Source organism: Mauremys reevesii, linkage group 22, assembly GCF_016161935.1.
Source record: "Mauremys reevesii isolate NIE-2019 linkage group 22, ASM1616193v1, whole genome shotgun sequence".
Lineage (NCBI taxonomy): Eukaryota > Metazoa > Chordata > Testudines > Geoemydidae > Mauremys > Mauremys reevesii.
Genome location: NC_052644.1, coordinates 20,869,173 through 20,893,046, shown reverse-complemented (window position 1 = coordinate 20,893,046; position 23,874 = coordinate 20,869,173). Strand labels below are relative to the sequence as shown.

The window sequence follows — 23,874 nt, the reverse complement described above, 5'->3', positions numbered from 1 at the left end:
CTTTAATCTCTCCTCATATGGGACCCGTTCCAAACCCCTAATAATTTTAGTTGCCCTTTTCTGAACCTTTTCTAGTGCCAGTATAGCTTTTTTTGAGATGAGGGGGCCACATCTGTACGCAGTATTCAAGATATGGGCGTACCATGGATTAGTATAAGGACAATAAGATATTCTCGGTCTTATTCTCTATCCCCTTTTTAATGATTCCTAACATCGTGTTTGCTTTTTTGACCACCTCTGCACACTGCATGGACGTCTTCAGAGAACTGTCCACGATGACTCCAAGATCTTTTTCCTGACTCGTTGTAGCTAAATTAGCCCCCATCATGTTGTATGTATAGTTGGGGTTATTTTTTCCAATGTACATTACCTTACATTTAGCCACATTAAATTTCATTGGCCATTTTGTTGCCCAATCACTTAGTTTTGTGAGATCTTTTTGAAGTTCTTCACAGGCTGCTTTGTTCTTAACTATCTTAAGCAGTTTAGTATCATCGGCAAACTTTGCCACCTCACTGTTTCCCCCTTTCTCCAGATCATTTATGAATAAGTTGAATAGGATTGGTCCTAGGACTAACCCTTGGGGAACACCACTAGTTGCCCCTCTCCATTCTGAGAATTTACCATTTATTCCTACCCTTTGTTCCCTGTCTTTTAACCAGTTCTCAATCCATGAAAGGACCTTCCCTCTTATCCCATGACAGCTTAATTTACGTAAGAGCCTTTGGTGAGGGACCTTGTCAAAGGCTTTTTGGAAATCTAAGTATACTATGTCCACTGGATCCCCCTTGTCCACATGTTTGTTGACCTCTTCAAAGAACTCCAATAGATTAGTAAGACATAATTTCCCTTTACAGAAACCATGTTGACTTTTGCCCAACAATTTATGTTCTTCTATGTGTCTGACAATTTTATTCTTTACTATTGTTTCAACTAATTTGCCCAGAACTGACATTAGACTTACTGGTCTGTAATTGCCGGGATTAATCCTGGGGTTCCCTCCATTTCCCCAGCCAGCTTCAAACTGAAACCGTGTCCAGCTGTCTCACACCCCCTCCTCCTGGTTCCTCCTCCAGCCTTTGTCCAGTTTCCCGGGCAGAAGGTGTCACCTGGCCCCAACCCCCCATCCTGGGCTCTCACGTTACGTGCTCAGCTATCTTCCCTCAAGGAAAGTCTCCCATTGCACACACAGTCCCAGTAAAACTCCCCTGCAACATTCCCAGGTCAATACTCCCCACTCCCTGCTGCATCACAGTGACCTTTCCCGAGTCCCCACAGAGACATAAAGAAGTTCGGAGCTGCCTGATGCGTGGCCAGGCTGAGGGGCCCAGGGTTTCCTGAGTTTTGCAGGGACCTCTGCTTGCTTTGGCTGTTCTAGATTTCGCCTGCAGATTAGAGACAATGTGTGATGGACACAGGAAGAGACGACACATCGTTGACTTCCTGTAACTGGAGCCACCAGCTGAGTTCCTCATTTGGGGCTCGGTGGAGCTGGGCACCGGGGTGTTGGTGGCAGCGCTGAGGGGCCCCTCGCTGCCCTCATCATGGCATCTGCTCTCACCGTCCTCCTCCTCGGTGAGTATTGAATAAAGCCAGGGCGTGTGCCCATGGTGGGGGGTGGGATCTGAGACCACGGCGTGTGCCCATGGTGGGGGGTGGGATCTGAGGCCAGGGCGTGTGCCCATGGGGGGTGGGATCTGAGACCAGGGCGTGTGCCCATGGGGGGTGGATCTGAGACCAGGGCGTGTGCCCATGGGGGGTGGGATCTGAGACCAGGGCGTGTGCCCATGGGGGGTCGGATATGAGACCAGGGTGTGTGCCCATGGGGGGTGGGATATGAGACCAGGGCGTGTGTCCGTGGGGGGTCGGGGGTGGCAGAATCTGAGTCCAGGGCATGTGTCCATGCAGGGAAACTGACACCAGGGCATGTGCCCGTGGTTTGGGGGTGGGGGTCTGAGACTAGGGTGTAGGATCCAGTTGCCCTGGGATCTGGTTATTAACAAGCCGTCTCCTTTCCAGGCTGCTGGCTGGCCGGGCACAGTGGGGTGTGGGGACGTGAGTATCAGTTTGTGGGGAGGACGATAACATCAAGGACGGGGGAGGGGATGCATGGGGTGGGGAAAAGAGGAACTGATCCCTGAACCTTCCCCCAAACTCAACCCAAACTCCCACTGTGAGCTCAGACCCGTCCTGGCCCTGCTAGGGAATAACTAGGAGCCGAATCAGGCTTGTGGGGTCTGATGAAGCAGACGGGAACTGTCCCCTCGTTCAATCTCCTCTCCCACTCCCCACCCACAGCTGTGAGGATCGGGGTTGGGGGCGGCATGTGGATTTATTTCTGTCATGGACTCACAGATCGTGCCCACTCTTGGCCCCATGCGGTCCGTGGGGGGTGCCCCTTTCAGAGCGACAGCCCTTCTCGGGGGTCCTCTCTCTCTTGGGGTCAGGCCCCTCGACCTCCCTGAGCTGCACCTCTCTGAGCCTTAGCGCCCCTGTCTCTCAGCCCACGCGCTCTGGATCCCCCGGGCCTCCTCACCCCCGAAGGGGATAATGCCACCCTGCTTTCTAGCCCAGAGTGACTCTCAGCCAGCATAAAACAGGAGGGTTTATTGAGAGTTGAGCACAGCACAGGAAACTCTCCGGGCCTCAGGCCTGGCCTCCCTCAGCCCAGCACATCCCAGTCTCCCCTGCAGCCAGGTGGGCTCTTCCTGCTCCCCCTCTCCAGCCCAGAGCCCCCCTGCTTCCCAGCTGGGCCTCTGATATCACCAGCCCCAGGCCTCCTTTGTCCATTGTCTTCTCTCCAGGTAAACAGGGACCTAAACAGGAAGGCCTGGGTCTCCTCTCCTCTCAGCCCTCCTCTGGCCCCTCTGGCTGGAACCGGCTGGTCAGGTCACTGGGGTCCTCTCTCTGCAGCCCATTGTCCTCCCACTGGCCAGAACCAGCTGTGACTCCTGAGCCGGGTCTCCGGGTCACCAGGTCACCAGTCACTGGGGTCTCCATCCTCCAGGCCATCGGCCGGGGTCTCGAGTCTCTCTCTGGTCCTCTGTAACAACAAACTCCCTCTCCCCTCACCTCCTTAAACCAGTAAAACCCAAGGACACTGAGTCCCACCCCCTGTCCATGCAACCCACTGGAAACCACAGAAAACCCCAAGAAACGCCCCTAATCTAGTTCCCCTCTGGGAACCGAAACATTCACAGTTAGTGCAGCCATGGGGGAAACCCCCCCAGATCCTCCCCTGCCCCCAGATCCACCCCCAACAGCTGCCTCCCCTGCACTCACAGCCTCCCCACCAAGGCCTGGGGAACGGTGGGTCTTGTGAGTTTCCTGCCAGTCACAGACTCTATTTCCAACCCTGTGATGGGAGGCAGAGCTGCATCGGGCCCATGGCTCAGGCTCCCTGGCTGGCCTCAGGCAGGGGGTGGTGGTGGCAGGTGATCTCTCATGCAGCCGGGCCCTGAGCTACGTCTGGGTGAACCCCCTGCCCCCGAGCCCCACGGGCAGGCAGTGCCAACCCTGGTAGGGGACAGACTCCTAGAGAGGCTGAATGACGGATGGACTGAATTGGGACGGTGGGGTGGCGGTAGGGGGGAGCGGGGTGCACCGATGGGACGCTCAGAGCCAGGCTTTGCCCTGATCCCTGGGCCCAGCAGAGGGGACCCCTGGCCAGGGAGCGGGGATGGAGTCACTTGGGGGTTCCCCAGCCAGGGGGGAAAGCAGCCCCTGGAGATTTGGGGCAGAGGAAGGCCGGGGGCTGGGGCTGTACTGGCCTAACACAAGGCTGTGGTTACCCGGGCCGGCAAACGTAGCTGGAGCTGCTCAGCATCACATGGCTGGAACTGGAGTCGGTTGGCTGGCTGGGGCTGACCGGGTACTGGGGCTGTGCCGGGGGTCCTCTGGCGACGGGGGTGGGGGGCTGTCGTGGGGTGCTGGCTAGCCGAGGTTTCTCCGGCCGGGGGAGGGGGTGGCGAGGGGCACTCGGAGCTCCTGCCACTAGAAGCGGGGCCTTGTGCAATGTGTGTGTGTGTGGTGGGGCTGCAGGGCCAGCGTCCTGGAAAGGGGGTCCACCCACCGCCCATGGGGGGAGTCACTGGGGGGAGCAGCAGCCACTGGAGAGTGAGGGAGGGGGGATCCCTGTCCCCGGGGGAGCTGCGGAGCAGGGGGCCTTTCCCAGGGGGATACTCCCCATCTCGGGGGACACCCAGAGAGCTAGGGGCCCAGGGGCTGCTCAGCCGGCCCCTCCCCATTCCCCTGGAAACCCAGTACACAGTCGGGAGCTGTTCTGGGGAGGGGCCGGTGCCTGGGTCGTCGTGTCGGCCCCTCCCCGCTGGGGTCTGCGTCTCACAGCCTGTCTGCTTCCCACCGCAGAGCCCAGCTACCCCAAACCCACCATCTCTGGGATCCCCAGCAAGGGGGTTTCCTTGGGGGGATCCGTGAGCATCTTGTGTAAGGGGCAGAACCAGTTCATGCAGTTCATGCTGTATAAAGATGGACGCCATAACAGAAGTGTGGATGCGAACTCACAGGCTCTGTTTCTCATCAACATCGAGAGCCGGGAGCAAGGCGGGAACTACAGCTGCACCTATCGCAGCAAATCGGAGCCATTCAACATGTCAGACCCCAGCGACCCCGTGGAGCTGGTGGTGAGAGGTGAGAGGCCTGGCTCGGCGTCCCCCTTCTCAGCTTCACCCCCAGCCAGACCCTCACGTGGACTCGGTGCCAATGGGACACTCAGAGCCAGGCTCTGGCCTGAGCACTGACCCCGCAGAGGGGACGCCTGGCCGGGGAGCGGGGACGGAGTCACTGGGGGGTTCCCCAGCCAGGGGGGAGCAGCAGCCCTGGAGGCTACTTTAACGCTGTCCCCAGTTCGTATGAACCATGAGTTGCTATTTAATCCTGTGATCCCATCCCCTCTGTTCTCCAGCGCCCGCCCCAGGCAGTGCCCCGGCTGGGGCTGAATGAGGCAGGGGCTGCAGGAGAATCAGTGGTTTGGTGGACACGGCGCTGGGCTGGGACCCAGGAGATCTGGCCCAGCTCCTGGAGCAGCCACAGACTCTGTGTGATGGGAGCACGTCTTGGTTTCCAAAAGTGTCCTTCATGGTGGGGGGGCCTCAATGTTCAGGGATCTCAGGCTGAACACCCACAAACCAAGACACCCACAGTTAGTGGAGACCTCTGAAAACGCTGCCTCAATAGCGCTGGATCCCTTGTGCTGGGGGAGCATGTAGGGCCCCCGCCATGATCAGGGCCCCGGTGTGCCAGGCGCTGCATAAACACAGAGTGAAGAGACAGTCCCTGCCCCTGGGAGCTCAGTGAGGAAAGTGAATCTTTTTGTGCCTCAGTTTCCTGCTCTGTAGAATGGGAGGCTGACTCCCTTCTTGTTTGCGGCTTGGGGCCTGTGGTGCTGGGCGGTGCCGGGCACCAGAGACCAGCCCGTGAGTCACTCTGTGCTCGGGGGGCTGGATGCAGTGAATGAGGCAGGGGCCACACATGGCCATATGAGGGTATCAAGCACTAGGAAGCCGCGGCTCCATGTCTGTGGGGCTGGGAGCCCAGCTCGCAGGGCCGGGATTCTGGGTGGGGGGAACTCTGGGATCTGGGAGAGAATCTCTGCCCCAGGGGCCCCTGGATCTGCCTGTGGCTGGGGCCGGCTGGGGAGGCTGGGGATGGGTGGGTGCCTGGGTCTGGCTCTCACAGCCTGTCTTCTGTGCGCAGATCCCAGCTTACCCAGACCCAACATCTCTCTGAGCCTCACTGGGGTCGTGGCCTCAGGGGCAGACGTCACCATCCGGTGTGAGGGGCAGCACCGGGACGTGAGGTTCTTCGTGCACAAGGCTGGAGACCTGAACCCGCAGCGACACATGGACCCTGCTGGGGCCGGGGCCGAGTTCCGCATCCCCAGCGTGGGCCGGCAGCACGGAGGGAACTACAGCTGCAGCTACCGGCCCCGGTCAGAGCCCTTCGTCTCCTCGCCGCCCAGCGACCCCGTGCAGCTGGTGGTAGCAGGTGGGGGGCCCGGCTTGGCTTCCCCACTCCCAGCCAGACCCTCGCGGGAGGCTCCATGCTGCCAGGACGCTCAGAGCCAGGCTGTGCCCTAAGCCCTGGGCCCAGCAGAGGGGACTCCCGGCCGGGGAGCGGGGACGGAGTCACTGGGGGGTTCCCCAGCCAGGGGGGAGCAGCAGCCCTGGAGGCTACTTTAATGCTGTCCCCAGTTCATATGAACCGTGAGTTGCTATTTAATCCCGTGATCCCAACCCCTCTGTTCTCCAGCGCCCGCCCCAGGCAGTGCCCCGGCTGGGGCTGAATGAGGCAGGGGCTGCAGGAGAATCAGTGGTTTGGTGGACATGGCGCTGGGCTGGGACCCAGGAGATCTGGCCCAGCTCCTGGAGCAGCCACAGACTCTGTGTGATGGGAGCACGTCTTGGTTTCCAAAAGTGTCCTTCATGGTGGGGGGGCCTCAATGTTCAGGGATCTCAGGCTGAACACCCACAAACCGAGACACCCACAGTTAGTGGAGACCTCTACAAACCCTGGCCCCAATAGCGCTGGATCCCTTGTGTTGGGGGAGCATGTAGGGCCCCCGCCATGATCAGGGCCCCTTGTGCCAGGCGCTGCATAAACACAGAGTGAAGAGACAGTCCCTGCCCCTGGGAGCTCAGTGAGGAAAGTGAATCTTTTTGTGCCTCAGTTTCCTGCTCTGTAGAATGGGAGGCTGACTCCCTTCTTGTGTGATGCTCGGAGCCTGTGGTGCTGGGTGGTGCCGGGCACCCGAGACCAGCCCGTGAGTCGCTCTGTGCTCAGGGGGCTGGATGCAGTGAATGAGGCAGGGGCCACACATGGGTATATGAGGGTCTCAAGCACTAGGGAGCCACGGCTCAGTGTCTGTGGGGCTGGGAGCCCAGCTCGCAGGGCTGGGATTCTGGGTGGGGGGAACTCTGGGATCTGGGAGAGAATCTCTGCCCCGGGGGCCCTGGATCTGCCCGTGGCTGGGGCCGGCTGGGGAGGCTGGGGCTGGGTGGGTGCCTGTGTCTGGCTCTCACAGCCTGTCTCCTGTGTGCAGAACCCAGCTTACCCAGACCCTCCATCTCTCTGAGCCTCACTGGGGTCACCGCCCCAGGGGCAGACGTCACCATCCGGTGTCAGGGGCAGCGCCGGGACGTGAGGTTCTTCCTGCACAAGGCTGGAGACCTGAACCCACAGCAACACATGGACACTGCTGGGAACGTGTCCGAGTTCCGCATCCCCAGCATGGGCCGGCAGCACGGAGGGAACTACAGCTGCAGCTACCGGCCCCGGTCAGAGCTCTTCATCTCCTCGCTGCCCAGCGACCCCGTGCAGCTGGTGGTGGCAGGTGAGGGGCCCGGCTCCACGTCCCCGCTCCCAGCCAGACCCTCGTGGGGGGCTCCATGCTGCTAGGACGCTCACAGCCAGGCTGTGCCCTAAGCCCTGGGCCCAGCAGAGGGGATGCCCGGCCGGGGAGCAGGGATGACATGGATGGCGGGTATAATAGTCCAGAGAAAGCTCTGCCTTCCCTGGCTGGAGCCGCTGCTGAGGGACGCTGGGCTGTGGTTGGCCAGCTGGCCGGGGCCTGGGGCTGGGGTCACCCGGGCTGGCTGGCGCTGCTGGGGCTGCTTGGCATGGCATGGCGGGGGCTCGGGTTGGTTGGGCGGCTGTGGCTGACCCGGGACTGGGCTGGGGCTGGCCAGCCAGCCGGGGGCTGGGGCTGGCCAGCCGGGGACTGGGGTCGCTCAGGCCAGCTGGCGTGACTGGGGCTGGCCAGGCTGGGGCTGGGCTCAGTCAGCTGGGGCTCAGGTCGGTTGTCTGGCTGTGGCTGACCCTGGCCTGGGGCAGTGCCGGGGGTCCTCTGGCGGTGGGGGTGGGGGGCTGTCTCCGGGTTCCGGCCTGCCCCGGGGGTTCTCTGGCCGGGGGAGGTGGTGGCAAGGGGCACTCAGGGCTCCTGCCACTAGAAGCGGGGCCTTGTGCAGTGTGTGTGTGTTGGGGGGGGGGGGCTGCAGGGCCAGCCTCCCGGAAAGGGGGTCCACCCACCGCCCATGGGGGATGGAGTCACTGAGGGGATCAGCAGCTACTGGAGATTTCAGTCCAAGGGTTGGGGGATCCCTGGCTCCAGGGCCCCATCTCGGGGGACACACAGAGCTTTTGGGGCCTAGGGGCTGCCCAGCCGGCCCTCCCCACTCCCCTGGAGGCCCAGCACTCAATGGGGAGCTGTGCTGGGTGGGGGCCGGTGGCTGGGTCACCGTGTCGGCCCCTTCCCGCCCAGGGTCTGTGTCTCACGGCCTGTCTCCTTCTGCTCCCAGAGCCCACTCTGCCCAAGCCCTCCATCAGCCCCAGCGGGAACATCTCCCTGGGGGGATCTGTGTCCGTCCGGTGTCAGGGGCTGCGCCCGGGCGTGCGGTTCGTGCTGAATAAAGGGAGACGCCATGTTGCACACGTGGATACGGAGAGGTTGGAGTTTGTGTTTCCCATCAACAACGTGCAGCGGGAGCAGGGCGGGAACTACAGCTGCTCCCATCACAGCAGATTGGAGCCATTCACTGAGTGGAGCGACTCCGTGGAGCTGGTGGTGAGAGGTGAGGGGCCCGGTTCTGCATCCCCGTTCCCAGCCCCACCCCCAGCCAGACCCTCGCAGGGGTCTCAGAGCGAGTCTGGGCTGTCAGTATTAGCGCCCCCTGGCTTGATACAGCCCCGTTTGGCCTCCTCCTTCTCCTCCTGGCCTTCCTCTGCTACAGGAAAACCCAAATAAGTGAGTGCTCTGCCCAGCAAGGGAAGGGTTAAACCCGCTGCTAAGCCGGGCTGGGAAGGGGTCACGGCTTGGATGGGAGACGGGGAAGGAAACCCAGGGGGTGGGGCAGGGGCCCAGCAGGGGGCGTCTCCCCTGGCAGGGAGAGCTGGCCCCAAAGCCCCTGGGCAGCACTAGGGGGCGCTGTGCTGCAAGGGGCGGGAACCTGTTTCTAGGGTATCCAGGCTCATCAGCTGGAGGGGGGCGGGCTTCCCCTGGCAGAGCGTGGGGGGCAGGGACTCTTTCCTGGGTCCTCCCTCGCACCCCCGTCCCAGCTGCCCTGTAGGGCTGAGGGGCAGGGCTGATACATGGGGATCCGGGTTGACTCATGGACAAATCTGCTTCGTGTCTGTGCAGGATAAGGACCAGCCCCGAGACAGAGCAGATGAGACCCCAGCTCTGCTCCCCACCCTGATCTACCTGCGCTAGGATTCAGGACTCCTGGGTTCTCTCCCCGGCTCGGGATGGGAAGTGGTGTCTAGTGGTTACAACAGGGGGGTGAGGAGGTTTTAATGTTGTACTTTTTAGTTATTTTCCTAATGATAGGTTGATTCTCATTAGTTGATAACCATGAAAATGGTTAATTTGCAACTCAATAGAGTCTTTATGCTAAATCTGTTCCTTTTTCTGTTGCTAACCATGATGGCAAACTATCGCTGTGCACATTGATTTCAGCAGTTCTATGGAGTAATTTACATTTCTTCTGTCTAATTTTTACATTTTGATAATGTTGGAAAATGGCAAATGATTCATTTATTTCCTAGATGATGATGATGGATTTTTACTTCTGATTTGTCCAAGCTCTGTTTGGATGGAAATTCAAATTCACAGAAACAGCATTTTGAATATGTTTGTTAATTAAATAAAATGTCTAAGTCAGACTCTGGACTCACAGTTTGTCAGACCACTCTGTTTTATTAGCACAGCGCTCTGCTAATGACACCCAGATAATGTGAGCACCATGCAAGACACAAACTATCTCAATTTATACAGATCAAAAGGAGCGAACTTGACAAGGTTACAAAGAAAGCAGAACTGACAAGTTCACCGGAGGCTAGACATACGTAGTTAATTTCCTTGCCAACTTTTACCAATCTCCGGCTAATGTTTCACCATTAGCGCATTGTTTATGCCTTAATGTTCCTCTTCCTGACACCTGTATTTTAACATTTCAGCTCTTTTGCTTAAAGGTACACACAGCATTTCTTTAATCCTTTTTATTTTTACAATATAATTCATTCTACTTTCACAATCCCTCCTTTTGGTCACGCTACGCCATTACCAACAATTTACTGGGTTCCACATATTATCCGTTCTTTATCTCTTTGTTTATCAGCGATATTTCAAATCATGATATTAGCACTCTGTTCTGGGGAAGTCACCTGGGTGGCGGGCCTTACACAATTTTGGATACAACAGGAGACTAAAAACATTAAAAAATTATTAGGATTCCAAACGGGATGGTCAGGGCTCCCTGAAGCAACCAGTTTCCTATGTCAGAGAAATTGAACAGGTTACTTAGCCACTTCCATAAAGAACTCGGCTCTTCATGGGGAAGATGTGCGATTTGTTCTAAGTGGCTAGCGTGATCTATTACCTCGTTGGTGTTGTCAGGTATATAGACACCACATTCTTTTCCAGTGAGAGCACAGGTCCCTCCTTTGGCCGTCAGCACTATGTCCAATGCCTGACTGTTTTGGAGGGCCCCATGTTGGATTGCCCCTGGTTGTTTGGCCAGGACTCAAACTTTTTCCAGTTTTATTTGCCATTATTTTAACTACTGCTTGTAACCTCAGGAGCCTTTTTGCCTGGTCTATTACTCCCCCACGTGTTATTGCTGTTCCATATTGTGTTAAACGGACAAGGTCCTCCAGTGAGGTCTGGGGAATTGAGTGGGATAGTCAGGACAGGAACCCCAGTTGAGAGTGGGCTGGGATGTGGCTGCAGACCCAGCATTTAGAAATATTAAGGGTCTGAGCTATCCACACTTGCTGCTGGATAAAAGAATTGTCATTGTGGACTCCCCAGACCTTAAGACACCAGCAGCCGAGGAACAGGCGCCACGAGAGGTGCATGTTGGAGGCAGGGCCCTTCTGGTTCTGACAACCTCAACTGAGGAAACCGCAGTCATGGGTTTACGTCCACCAGGCGCAGGTGCGAGGCTCGCTACTGCTTCTTCTTGGGCCTTGCTTTAGGGTCGTCGTCTGCTTCTGGCAACCCTTACGAGAGCGTAGATAGTAAGGTATTGCAAGCTGTTCCTCTACGTCGTCTTCTGGAGTCAAAATTGACTCTGCGTGGTCCTGAGGTGATTGGTTCACTGGGGGTGGTGCATTCTTACACTGCGAAGCATGTATCCACTCTGCGGTGCCAGACACTTTAACAGCCATCTGAATAGTAAGCAGTACCTGATGATTCTTTGATGTTCAAATCTCTTTACTACTTCTTCTTTGACTCTGGCTATAACAAAGGCCTTCACACCTTATCTTTTCCTGATGCATTGTGACGAAGTGGGACTGGTCTTACTGGGGGCTGGGTACAGATCCTAAGTTTCTAGCAGCAAAAGTCCATGCAGCCAAATGCCTGACACTCTGTCTCCTAGCAACTGATGGCCGGGCCCCTCCCTGCAAAGGTGGTGGCTAAAGGTGTTGGAGACAAAGGGGTCAGGTGACCTCCTGGCCCGGGAAAGAAGCGGAGGAGAGGGGAGGGGCTGGAGGGGGTTGGGCAGACTGGAGTTGGCTGGGGAAAGGGGGGGAAGCAGGGAGAGAGGGCTCTGATCCCTGAGGGGGGCTGTGAGGCCCCAAGATGGACCTAACCGGGGGGATCCTGTTATCTGTGTCTGCAAGACCTGTGTTGGACTGTGTTCCTGTCGTCTAAATAAACCTTCTGCTTTACTGGCTGGCTGAGAGTCCTGATGAATCGGCAGGTAGCCCGGGGGTGCAGGGCCTGACTCCCCTACACTCCGTGACATGCATACATTCCTCATTCACACAAACAGATTGAGAATACAAACAGCAGTATTTTATATCGAGCAAAGAGGCATTGCAAATTAAACCTTGCTAAGTTTTACAATCAATAACCAAGACAATTTACATTGAGACCCAGGCCTTCAATGTTTCTCTAATTTACTTAACATATAGACACAATAGAGAATCCTGTCTCTTACTAACTAAATCTTAAAACAAAGACTTAGAGAGGGCCCAATTTGCATATGGGAAACCAGAATCTTATAGTCCCAGAGGGTCATTTCGTTCTGCTATTCAAAAAGGGTGGCTAGCAGGATGAAATCAAATCATACATTCATTCTTACGGGACGTTATAAAATCCTGCTCCTACATATCCCCCTTTGGACACTAAGATTATTAATTGCCAGTGTCACTTCTTATTTAGTCCGCGTAATAGAAAATACCGGAAGGTGATTTGGGCCCGTGACTCTAGCTTTGCAAACATTTGTTTTATCCAACAGCACATTCCAAACATTGCAATTAAACACATACAATTTAAAACCAAAACAATTAGAAGTAGTAACATTAGTGTGCCAGTAGTTGTGGGAGACCATCCAGAAGATCTGTTATACCAATGGTAAGCTGTTATGTCTTTCTGCAGTGGCAATTCTTAACGTGTCCCCATTTGCGCGTGTAATATGTGACAAAGTTCCTCCTCTACCTTGGTGGGTCCTGCGCTTATTGGTAGATTTGCTCACCTCAGTGATCTTCCCTACAGTCTGGGTCAGCTCCTCCTGTGCCTGATCAGGAGTTGGGAGGTTTGGGGGGAACCCAGGCCCGCCCTCTACTCCGGGTTCCAGCCCAGGGCCCTGTGGATTGCAGCTGTCTATAGTGCCTCCTGGTACAGCTGCATGACAGCTACAACTCCCTGGGCTACTCCCCATGGCCTCCTCCCAACACCTTCTTTATCCTCACCACAGGACCTTCCTCCTGGTGTCTGATAACGCTTGTACTCCTCAGTCCTCCAGCAGCAGCAGCAGCAGCACCCTCTCACTCAGCTCCTTGCACCTCTTGCTCCCAGCTCCTCACACGCACTTCCTCTCCTCTGGATCCCCCCACCTGACTGGAGTGAGCTCCTTTTTAAACCCAGGTGCCCTGATTAGCCTGCCTTGATTGGCTGCAGGTGATCTAATCAGCCTGTCGGCCTGAATTGGTTCTAGCAGGTTCCGGATTACTCTAGTGCAGCCCCTGCTCTGGTCACTCAGGGAACAGAAAACTCCTCATCCAGTGACCAGTATATTTGCCCTCTACCAGACTCCTGTATCCCACTGCTCTGGGTCTGTCACAAATAGGAATGGTTCGCTTTCCCACATTGGTTTGTCTAGGAACTATGTTACCTTTTAACAGACGATTGGTAACTGTTTGCAGTTCAATGCCAAGACCGATAGAGAACTCAGCTAGATCAGGGCGCACAGGAAGCTGAGACTTTTTTTTGGCTGTGGCAAATAGTAAATGTGATTATTGGCAAACACAGTCCTTACATTACCTTTACATTTGTCTACTGGTGGGTTGCGAACACTTTTAAAACACTTTCCCCCAAGAATGAACACACACCCAGAGCCCATTACACAGCACTTTGGTCTCATTATTCATTTTATCACACATACAGGAGTCTAGTGAAATGTCTTTGCTACAGGGCTTTGGAGCAACAGGCGTGGATAAGCCTACCCGCTTTTGAGGAGTCCACTTGGTACTACTTCTGGTGCCCAATAGCTTCCCTCCCTCCCCAGCCCACTGGCTCAAGGTCCAGGGTAGCCAGAAGGATCCCAAGTGCAATCCGGGGAGTGGGCTAACTTTCCATAGCTTTGCGTCCAGAGCCTGTTGGCGTGCGATGTTAACAACCATTTCTTCACTTAACAAATTTGGTCTCACCGTACTGGAGACAGACCGCATCCATTTATATCGATAGGTATCAGACAATGATCTTTTCCTTTGCTCTAACAGATGCATCAAAACCTTACTATTTTCTGAGATTACCCAAAACATCGTATATTCTAAATATCTGCATTTCAGTACATTCCACAGCTATCGCAGGATGTTTTTTTACTTTCATTTGGTTTTGTAATAGGTTGTTCTGTAGCTGTGTCACGGAGTATGGGGGAGTCAGGGTCCTGCACCCCCGGCTTCCTGCGATTCACCATGACTCTCCCTCAGGCCAGTCTCCCATCCCCCAATGCAGATCGTCCTCCCAGGCCAACACCCCACACTCAGCACTTACAACCCACAGTAAGAACAGTCCCAGTTCGTCACAAGCTGGTATTAGCTTTTTCTGATTTTCTGAACGACAAAAATAACATTTTTCTACCCCTTTCGGAGTCGCATTGATTATTGCTTCAAAGATTCCTTTCTTTTACAAAGACCCTTGCTGATTGTAGGCAAAACAGAGGAATCACCCCCATATTTTCCTGTGTTTTTGTTCCATAGGCAGGCCAGGCTTTAATGGCTTCTACTTTTTAAGGGTTATGGGGAAATTATCCCACTGTTTAGTCATTAAATCCATGAGGTGACGTACCTCACTTTTTCTTCTTATATAGCAGACCAAGTTTGTAATGTTTTTCCTGCTGTGTTAAGCTTTAATTTTATTCACAGGTAATAGTTGAGAAGCATCATTACCATATTACCTTAAAGGATTTTTCCAAAAATCATACACACTAGTCATTGTTACAGGGGTGCTTATTAACATGACATTTATTTCAACGTTTAATATAGACAAGAACATTAGCGTCAAATCTATTAAAGGGATCTTGTCATACCAGGCCTTTTACGTAGGCAATTTGTTTGCTGATATAAAGATATGTCCTTTATTTGCAGCTTCTTTTGTGCTGGCCGTTCTCACCTTCCTTTATCAGTTAGGTAATTTGCATCCACACAGGCTTGGCTTTTGGATTCAAAACCATCAGCAGAGCTCAGAGAACACACAGAGATCTATTGCTTCTCTTTTTGGAGCCCTAATAGGATTTTAATTCAGCAGCATGTTTCATTTGCATTTCTTTTACCCCTTTCTACAATATACACTGCTCATGTCCTAGGGAAAATGCACATTCCTTCTATACTATAACTTTTAAAACATTCGCCAGAGCAATTTTTACAGAAGGTGTGACTGTTTCTTTTGTTCTTACAGAGATTCCATGTACCCTTATCAAAGTGGCAGTGTGATTACACAGAACCATTTTAAGGGGCGTGTATAAGCCAGGAAAGTTCCCCACAATAGCGGGACCCTTCCCCCGCTTACACTAGGAACGGGGTCAGTGGCCGCCCTGCCCGTCCGTCCGGAGAGTGAAATGAACCGGTTCCTCCCCCCACAGCCCGGCTGGTCTGAACACAAGCGGCTCTGCTCCGGTGACTCCCGAAGGAGCGAGACTTGGAGCCGGGCTGACTCCGGCTGTTGGCCGCGGTCACTCAGCCCCCCAGGGCCTTGGTTTGAAATGAGCCCCGGCCCCCGGCCTGGGTAACGCTGGCGAGGGAGAGAGTTTCTAACCCCCTGAGGGCTCTGGGCCTGTGAGACCCTTTGCAAAGAGCAGTCGGGTACGGGATTTTGGGGGACAGGCCGAGGGTGGGGCGGGGAAGGGATTAGAGGGGAGATGGGCTGAGATCAGGGAATGAGTGGGAACAGAAATTCGAGGGGAGACAGAAAGGGGGTGGGTGTTGCAGTGGGGATGGGAGAGGGCAGTGTGGGTTTGGGGGGACAGGGATGAGGGGGAGGTAGGTGGAGGTTTGTGCAGGGAGCAGGGTTTGAGGTGGGACAGGGCGGGGCAGAGAGGATGGGGATTTGAGGGAAGATGGGATGTCTATATAAACAAGCCTGTGTCACATCCCTTTCTTGGGGTCTGGCCACATAACCCCTGACAGTGTCTCCTCCAGCTCGGGGGCAGGGTCTCTGCGGGAGCATTAGAAGGTCCCTGGGTCTCCAGGGGCTGGTGACCCGTTGGGGGCCCGGGATGGAATTTCTCTTCCTCTCGTTTTCTTTTGAACCTGGTTGATTTAATTCACATGCTGAGAAAAGCGCCTTGGAACCAGGTGTTCCAGTGTAAACACGTCATCACCGCTCAGCTATGGTGCAAGGGGCAGCAAACCCAGGCATCTCCCATCGCACCCGCTCCTCACTCGGTGCCACGGCTCGTGTCACAGGCGGGCAGGTTGGCAGGGTGAGAGGGAAGGCTGCAGAGTCAAACCCTCCAGCACCAGGAAATGCCACAGTTAAGTTTTCCTTAACTCTGCCCCCTTTAATTGCATGATCACGTATTAATTTTACCTACATGGGTCACAGGTGCAGGGTGCAGGCAGGCTGCCCCGGGACTGCAGCCAGAGAGAAGGACTCCACCCCCCGCCCCTCCCCAGCCCTCTCCCTGCCGGCAGCAGCGAGCTCTGGGGTAGGGACCTCCTTCTCCCCCCCCTGGCAGCACACTCACCCCCCCACCATGACTGCACGTGTTCCTAGGGCCCCTCTCAGGTCCAGGAATCCCCTTCGCCTCCCTGTGGTGGGTGCCATGCCGGGCAGGGGGGCTGCCATTACATGTGCGCCTCCTCCTCTGCTGCTGCCCCTCACCGGGGCTGCCCCTTGCCCAGCTGGGGGAAGAGCAGTGACTGCGGGCAGGGGGGGCGGCTATACTGGTGGAGGGTCCCACTGGAAAATGAAAGGGTCCGAGGGGGAAGGGCCGCCTGCCCTGTGGCGGCAGTTAATGCAGGCAGGCAGCATGGAGCTGCAGGGGACGGGGAGAGACCAACGCTCTGCTCCGGGACCCAGGGAGGTGCATGGGGGGCAGCAAAGTGGGTCCGGGGCACACTCAGGGGAGGCAGCAGGTGGGGCAAGGGGAAGACCTGGCCCCGAACATTCGTGGAGCCGGAGCCCCTGGACCCTCAATATTGCTGGAGCCAGGAGGAGGAGGCAGTGAGGGAGAGGATGATCCATTTTCTTGCCGGTAGCTACTTCACCTTTTCTTACTGGTCCTCCGTACCGGCCGGTACCGGCTAACTTTCACCTCTGCCAGGGTTGCCTGGGTTTTGCAGGGACCTCTGCTTGCTTTGCCTGCCCTAGATTTCACCTGCAGATTAGAGACAGCATGTGATGGACCCAGGAAGAGACGACACATCGTGGACTTCCTGTAGCTGGAGCCACCAGCTGAGTTCCTCATTTGGGGCTCGGTTGAGTTGGGCTTCGGGGTGTTGGTGGCAGCGCTGAGGGGCCCCTGGCTACCCCCGTCATGGCATCTGCTCTCACCGTCCTCCTCCTCGGTGAGTATCGAATAAAGCCAGGGTGTGTGCCCATGGGTGCCATATGAGACCAGGGCGTGTGTCCATGGGGGGTGGGATATGAGACCAGGCTGTGTGCCCATGGGCAGTGGGGGGGGTGGTGGCAGAATCTGAGTCCAGGGCATGTGTCCATGCAGGGAAACTGACGCCAGGGCATGTGCCCATGGGGTGGGGGTGGGAGTCTGAGACTAGGGTGTAGGATCCAGTTGCTCTGGGTTCTGGTTATTAACGAGCCGTCTCCTCTCCAGGCTGCTGGCTGGCCGGGCACAGCAGAGTGTGGGGAGGTGAGTATCAGTTTGTGGGGAGGACGATAACATCAAGGACGGGGGAGGGGATGCATGGGGTGGGGAAAAGAGGAACTGAGCCCTGAACCTTCCCCCAAACTCAACCCAAACTCCCCTGTGAGCTCAGACCCATCCCGGCCCTGCTAGGGAATAACTAGGAGCCGAATCAGGCTCATGCGGTCTGATGAAGCAGACGGGAACCGTCTCCTCGTTTGTCCTCTTCCACTCCCCACCGCCCGGCTGTGGGGATCGGGGTTGGGGGCGGCAGGTGGATTTATTTCAGCTCATACAAACGCTAATAGGGCCCTGTCTGTGGGCTCTAGATCCCCTCGGGGAACCGAAACGTTCACGGTCAATGCAGCCATGGGGAGAACCCCCCAGATCCACCCCCACCCCCAGATCCACCCCCAACAGCTCCCTCCCCTGCACTCACAGCCCCTCCTCCGCCCCCCTTCCCAAGGCCTGGGGAACGGTGGGTCTTGTGAGATTCCTGCCAGTCACAGACTCTATTTCCAACCCCGGGGTGGGGGGCAGAGCTGCAGGGGGTAGGGTGACCAGACAACAAGTGTGAAAAATCGGGACACGGGGTGGGGGTGGGGGGTAATAGGAGCCTATATAAAAAAAAGCACAAAAAATTGGGACTGTCCCTATGAAATCAGGACATCTGGTTACCCTTGCAGGGGCCCAGTGGTCAGGCTCCCTGGCTGGCCTCAGGCCGGGGAGGGAGGCAGGTGATCTCTCATGCAGCCAGGCCCTGAGCTACGTCTGGGTGAACCCCCTGCCCCCGAGCCCCATGGGCAGGCAGTGCCAACCCTGGTAGGGGAGAGACTCCTAGAGAGGCCGAATGACGGATGGACTGAATTGGGGAGGGGTGGGGGGGGCTGTGTCTCCCCTGTTTAACTCCTGTCTCTTGTTGAAAGCAGGGCAAGAATTTCTCAAACCCACCATCTGGGTGAGCCCCAGCAGGGTGGTGGCACTCGGGGGAAGCGTCACCATCCGCTGTGAGGGTCAGGACCCGGGCATGGAGTTCTTTCTGCGTAAAGCTGGACACCCGAACCCGCAGGTGCAGACGGTGCCTAATGGGACCGTGGCTGAATTTCCCATCGCCAACGTCAGCCGGGAAGATGGAGGGAGCTACACCTGCGACTATCGCTCCATAACGGAACCGAGTAACTCATCCTATCCCAGCGACCCCGTCAAGGTCATTGTAGGAGGTGAGGTGCCCGTCTCAGTGCCCGGGCTCCCAGCCCCACACCCAGCCAGACCCACAAGGGGTCTCTGCAGGGATGGGACGCTCAGAGCCAGGCTCTGCCCTGATCCCTGGGCCCAGCAGAGGGGACCCCTGGCCGGGGAGTGGTGACGGAGTCACTTGGGGGTTCCCCAGCCAGTGGGGAGAAGCAGCCTGTCCTAGTCTTACCCTCACTTGAAACTGGGGGGTTTCAAGTTGAGGACCAGCATGTATTCCCCCACCCTAAAATCCTAGGGTAGGTCTCCTTCGCTGCCACCAGTCAGGTTAAAGTGTCTGACACACTGCCTGTCCCCCAAGCTTTCCCTGGGGAACCCAGATTCAAACCCCTTGAATCTCTGCACACAGGGAAGCATCCCACTTCCCCCCTCTCTCTCTCCTAGCCACTATGTCATAGGGTCTCACCCCCACTTTGAGCTTGTGGGTTCAAAGATGGGGACCCGCATGTATTCTGCCACCATGTCATAGGCCTCACCCCCACTTGGAGCTGTTGGGTTCCAATGTGGGGACCTGACTTGGTTTCCCTCTAAACTAAAATCCTAGTTTAGATCTAGTAAGCTGCCACCACTCAATCAGGAAATGTGGATTGAGACACAGTCCTTCCCCAAAATCCTAGGGGATTCCAAGAGCCCCAAACCCATGGAGTTCTTACACCCAGGAGAAACAAACCATTCCCCCTGCTTCCTCCCCCCTCCCTTTTCCTAGGAGAGATACCAGGATCTAACTACAGAGGGATACCTCCCCCTCCCCTTTCCCTGAGAATCCACCCAAGGAAAGACCAAACAAGTCCTTAATAGAAAAGAATTTATTAAAGAATAAAAAGAAAGTAACTTGTCTCTGTAACTCAAGATAGAACAATACAGGGTCTAAGCTTATCAATCTCTGGAGAGAATCCCCCTCCCCCTTTCTTTCTCAGTGAAAGCAAAGTAACAGCAAACAGGAATAAAGAATTTCCTTTAGCAAACACACAATTGCAAATATAGAAAGCAACTCAAAAGACTAATCCGCCTTTCTAATTAATACTCACTATTACATAGTAGAAACTACTCCAGGAGAACTTGGAGACATGACTGGTCTCTTTTAAATCCAAAAAGAGCTCTCACAAAGAACACAGACAAAGGCTTCCCTCCACAGAGATTTGAAAATAATCTTGTCTCTGATTGGTCCTCTGGTCAGGTGGTCATCAGGTACTGCATGTTAACCCTTTACAGGTAAAAGAGACCTTAACCCTGATCTGTTTATTTATGACACAGCCCCTGGAGATTTGGGGCAGAGGAAGGACGGGGGCTGGGGCTGCTCTGGCCTAGCACAGGGATGGGGTCACCTGGGCTGGCAAACGTAGCTGGAGCTGCTCAGCATCGCACGGCTGGAACTGGAGTTGCTTGGCTGGCTGGGGCTGACCGGGGACTGGGGCTGTGCCGGGGGTCCTCTGGCAACGGGGGTGGGGGGCTGTCTTGGGGTTCTGGCTGTCTTGGGGTCTCTCCAGCCAGGGGAGGGAGTGGCGAGGGGCACTCGCGGCTCCTGCCACTAGAAACGGGGCCTTGTGCAGTGTGTGTGTGTGTGGTGGGGCTGCAGGGCCAGCATCCTGGAAAGGGGGGTCCACCCACTGCCCATGGGGGATGGAGTCACTGGGGGGAGCAGCAGCCACTGGAGATTGAGGGAGCGGGGAGCCCTGTCCCCAGGGGAGCTGCGGAGCAGGGGGCCTTTCCCAGGGGGACACTCCCCATCTCGGGGGACACCCAGAGAACTAGGGGCCCAGGGGCTGCTCAGCTGGCCCCTCCCCACTCCCCTGGAAACCCAGTACTCAGTCGGGAGCTGTTCTGGGGAGGGGCCGGTGCCTGGGTCGTCGTGTCGGCCCCTCCCTGCCCGGGGTCTGCGTCTCACGGCCTGTCTGCTCCCCACTGCAGAGCCCAGCTACCCCAAACCCACCATCTATGGGATCCCCAGCGAGAGGATTTCCTTGGGGGTAACCGTGAACATCTGGTGTAAGAGGCAGCACCAGGCCGTGCGGTTTGTGCTGAATAAAGAGGGACGTCATTTCACAAGTATGGATGCGAACTCAGAGGCTCTGTTTCCCATCATCAACGTGCGCCGGGAGGACGGCGGGATCTACAGCTGCTCCTATCACAGCAGATTGGAACCGTTCAACGTGTCGTATCCCAGTGACCCCATGGAGCTGGTGGTGACAGGTGAGGGGCCCGGCTCGGCGTCCCTGTTCCCAGCCTCACCCCCAGCCAGACCCTCACGGGGACTCGGTGCCAATGGGACACTCAGAGCCAGGCTCTGGCCTGAGCCCTGACACCGCAGAGGGGACACCCGGCCGGGGAGTGGGGACGGAGTCACTGGGGGCTCACTAGCTAGGGGGGAGCAGCAGCCCCTGAAGTCTCAGGGCAGAGAGGCTACTTTAACGCTGCCCCTTGTGCATAGGAACCGGGAGTCGCTATTTAATGCCGTGATCCCAACCTCTCTGTTCTCCAGGCCCTGCCCCAGGCAGTGCCCCGGCTGGGGCTGAATGAGGCAGGGGATGCAGGAGAATCAGTGGTTTGGTGGACACGGTGCTGGGCTGGGACTCAGGAGATCTGGCCCAGCTCCTGGCGCAGCCACAGACTCTGTGTAATGGGAGCACATCGCGGTTTTCAAAAGTGTCCTTCCTTGTGGCGGGGGCTCAATATTCAGGGATCTCAAGCCAAATGCCCACAAACCGAGACGCCCACAGTTACTGGAGACCTCTGGAAACGTTGGCCTCAATCGCGCCGGATCCCTTGTGTTTTGGGAGCATGTGGGGTCCCCGCCATTATCAGGACCCTGTTGTGCCAGGTGCTGCATAAACACAAAGTGAAGAGACAGTCCCTGCCCCTGGGAGCACAGTAAGGAAAGTGAATCTGTCTGTGCCTCAGTTTCCCACTCTGTAGAATGGGAGGCCGACTCCCTTCTTCTGTGCGGCTCGGGGCCTGTGGTGCTGGGCGGTGCCGGACACCAGAGACCAGCCCGTGAGTCGCTTTGTGCTCGGGGGCTGGATGCAGTGAATGAGGCGGGGCCACACACGGCATATGAGGATCCCAAGAACTAGGGAGCCGCGGCTCCATGTCTGTGGGGCTGGGAGCCCAGCTCGCAGGGCCGGGATTCTGGGTGGGGGGAACTCTGGGATCTGGGAGAGAATCTCTGCCTGGGGGCCCCTGGATCTGCCCGTGGCTGGGGCCGGCTGGGGATGCCGGGGCTGGGTGGGTGCCTGGGTCTGGCTCTCACAGCCTGTCTCCTGTGCGCAGATCCCAGCTTACGCAGACCCAACATCTCTCTGAGCCTCACTGGGGTCATGGCCCCAGGGGCAGACGTCACCATCCGGTGTCAGGAGCTGCGCCGGGACGTGAGGTTCTTCCTGCACAAGGTTGGAGACCGGAACCCGCAGCAACACATGGACCCTGCTGGGGCCGGGGCCGAGTTCCGCATCCCCAGCGTGGGCCGGCAGCACGGAGGGAGCTACAGCTGCAGCTACCGGCCCCGGTTAGAGCCCTTCGTCTCCTCGCAGCCCAGCGACCCCATGGAGCTGGTGGTAGCAGGTGAGGGGCCCAGTTCAGTGTCCCGGCTCCCAGCCAGACCCTCGCGGGAGGCTCCATGCCACTAGGACGCTCAGAGCCAGGCTGTGCCCTAAGCCCTGGGACTAGCAGAGGGGACGCCCGGCCGGGGAGCGGGGACGACGTGAGTGGCGGGTATAATAGTCCAGGGAAAGCTCTGCCTTCCCTGGCTGGAGCCGCTGCCGAGGGACGCTGGGCTGGGGCTGCCCAGCCGGCCGGGGGCTGGGGTTACCCGGGCTCGCTGGCATGACTGGGGCTGCTCGGGCTGGCCAGGCTGGGGCTGGGCTCAGTCGGCTGGGGCTCAGGTTGGTTGTCTGGCTGCGGCTGACTGGGACTGGGGCTGTGTCGGGGGTCCTCTGGCGGTGGGGGCGGGGGGCTGTCCGGGGGTTCTCCGGCCGGGGGAGGGGGTGGCGAGGGGCACTCAGGGCTCCTGCCACTAGAAGGGGGCCTTGTGCAGTGTGTGTGTGGGGGGGCTGCAGGCCTAGCCTCCCGGAAAGGGGGGTCCACCCACCGCCCATGGGGGATGGAGTCAGTGAGGGGAGCAGCAGCCACTGGAGATTTCAGTCCGAGGGTTGGGGGATCCCTGGCTCCAGGGCCCCATCTCGGGGGACACACAGAGCTTTTGGGGCCTAGGGGCTGCCCAGCCGGCCCTCCCCACTCCCCTGGAGGCCCAGCACTCAATGGGGAGCTGTGCTGGGTGGGGACCGGTGGCTGGGTCACCGTGTCGGCTCCTCCCCGCCCAGGGTCTGCATCTCATGGCCTGTCTCCTTCCGCTCCCAGAGCCCACTCTGCCCGAGCCCTCCATCAGCCCCAGCGGGAACGTCTCCCTGGGGGGATCTGTGTCCGTCCGGTGTCAGGGGCTGCGCCCGGGTGTGAGGTTCGTGCTGAATAAAGGGAGACGCCATGTTGCACACGTGGATACGGAGAGGTTGGAGTTTGTGTTTCCCATCAACAACGTGCAGCGGGAGCAGGGCGGGAACTACAGCTGCTCCCATCACCACAGATCGGAGCCATTCACCGAGTGGAGCGACCCCGTGGAGCTGGTGGTGAGAGGTGAGGGGCCCGGCTCGGCATCCCCATTCCCAGCCCCACCCCCAGCCAGACCCTCGCGGAGGTCTCAGAGCGAGTCTGGGCTGTCAGTGTTAGCGCCCCCTGGCTTGATACAGCCCCGTTTGGCCTCCTCCTTCTCCTCCTGGCCTTCCTCTGCTACAGGAAAACCTGGGGAAGTGAGTGCTCTGCCCAGCAAGGGAAGGGTTAAACCCGCTGCTAAGCCGGGCTGGGAAGGGGTCACGGCTTGGATGGGAGATGGGGAAGGAAACCCAGGGGGTGGGGCAGGGGCCCAGCAGGGGGCGTCTCCCCTGGCAGGGAGAGCTGGCCCCAAAGCCCCTGGGCAGCACTAGGGGGCGCTGTGCTGCAGGAGCGGGGAACTGTTTCTAGGGTATCCAGGCTCATCAGCTGGAGGGGGGTGGGGGGCAGGGGCTCTTTCCTGGGCCCCCCCGTCCCAGCTGCCCTGTAGGGCTGAGGGGCAGGGATGATACATGGGGATCTGGGTCAACTCATGGACAAATCTGCTTCGTGTCTCTGCAGGATAAGGACCAGCCCCAAGACAGAGCTGATGAGACCCCAGCTCTGCTCCCCACCCTGATCTACCTGCCCTGGAATTCAGGACTCCTGGTTTCTCTCCCTGGCTCAGGGAGGGGAGTGGGATCTAATGGGTAGATAA

The 23,874-nt window shown here is 57.3% G+C and overlaps 2 protein-coding genes across 3 annotated transcripts; both read left to right on the top strand.

Annotated features, from left to right (window-relative positions):
- The first annotated feature begins 1,463 nt into the window (after positions 1–1,463).
- LOC120388354 (leukocyte immunoglobulin-like receptor subfamily A member 2) lies at positions 1,464–9,629 on the top strand. 2 transcript variants are annotated; one of them, XM_039510149.1, is made up of 5 exons: positions 1,464–1,575; positions 3,846–3,848; positions 4,369–4,650; positions 5,716–6,006; positions 9,155–9,629. In XM_039510149.1, the coding sequence occupies exons 1-5, from the start codon at positions 1,545–1,547 to the stop codon at positions 9,157–9,159; spliced, it is 612 nt and encodes a 203-aa protein (XP_039366083.1). In that variant the 5' UTR covers positions 1,464–1,544; the 3' UTR covers positions 9,160–9,629. The 2 variants fall into 2 exon arrangements, with proteins under 2 accessions (XP_039366083.1, XP_039366082.1); XM_039510148.1 differs by lacking the exon at positions 3,846–3,848 and adding an exon at positions 2,020–2,055.
- Positions 9,630–17,000: 7,371 nt separating this feature from the next.
- Positions 17,001–23,874, top strand: LOC120388472 (immunoglobulin superfamily member 1-like). Its single transcript, XM_039510295.1, has 6 exons — positions 17,001–17,031; positions 18,257–18,547; positions 20,487–20,768; positions 21,846–22,136; positions 22,932–23,204; positions 23,739–23,874. Exons 1-6 carry the CDS (start codon positions 17,001–17,003, stop codon positions 23,741–23,743), a joined length of 1,173 nt encoding a protein of 390 aa, XP_039366229.1. The 3' UTR covers positions 23,744–23,874.

Bases quoted from the DNA above. Each gene is read 5' to 3' on its own strand.
- LOC120388354 (XM_039510148.1), top strand. From the start codon at position 1,545: ATGGCATCTGCTCTCACCGTCCTCCTCCTCG. The intron at 1,576-2,019 runs GTGAGTATTGAA...TCTCCTTTCCAG, and splicing joins TCTCACCGTCCTCCTCCTCG to GCTGCTGGCTGGCCGGGCAC. The intron at 2,056-4,368 runs GTGAGTATCAGT...TTCCCACCGCAG, and splicing joins GCACAGTGGGGTGTGGGGAC to AGCCCAGCTACCCCAAACCC.
- LOC120388472 (XM_039510295.1), top strand. From the start codon at position 17,001: ATGGCATCTGCTCTCACCGTCCTCCTCCTCG. The intron at 18,548-20,486 runs GTGAGGTGCCCG...TCCCCACTGCAG, and splicing joins CGTCAAGGTCATTGTAGGAG to AGCCCAGCTACCCCAAACCC. The intron at 22,137-22,931 runs GTGAGGGGCCCA...TTCCGCTCCCAG, and splicing joins CATGGAGCTGGTGGTAGCAG to AGCCCACTCTGCCCGAGCCC.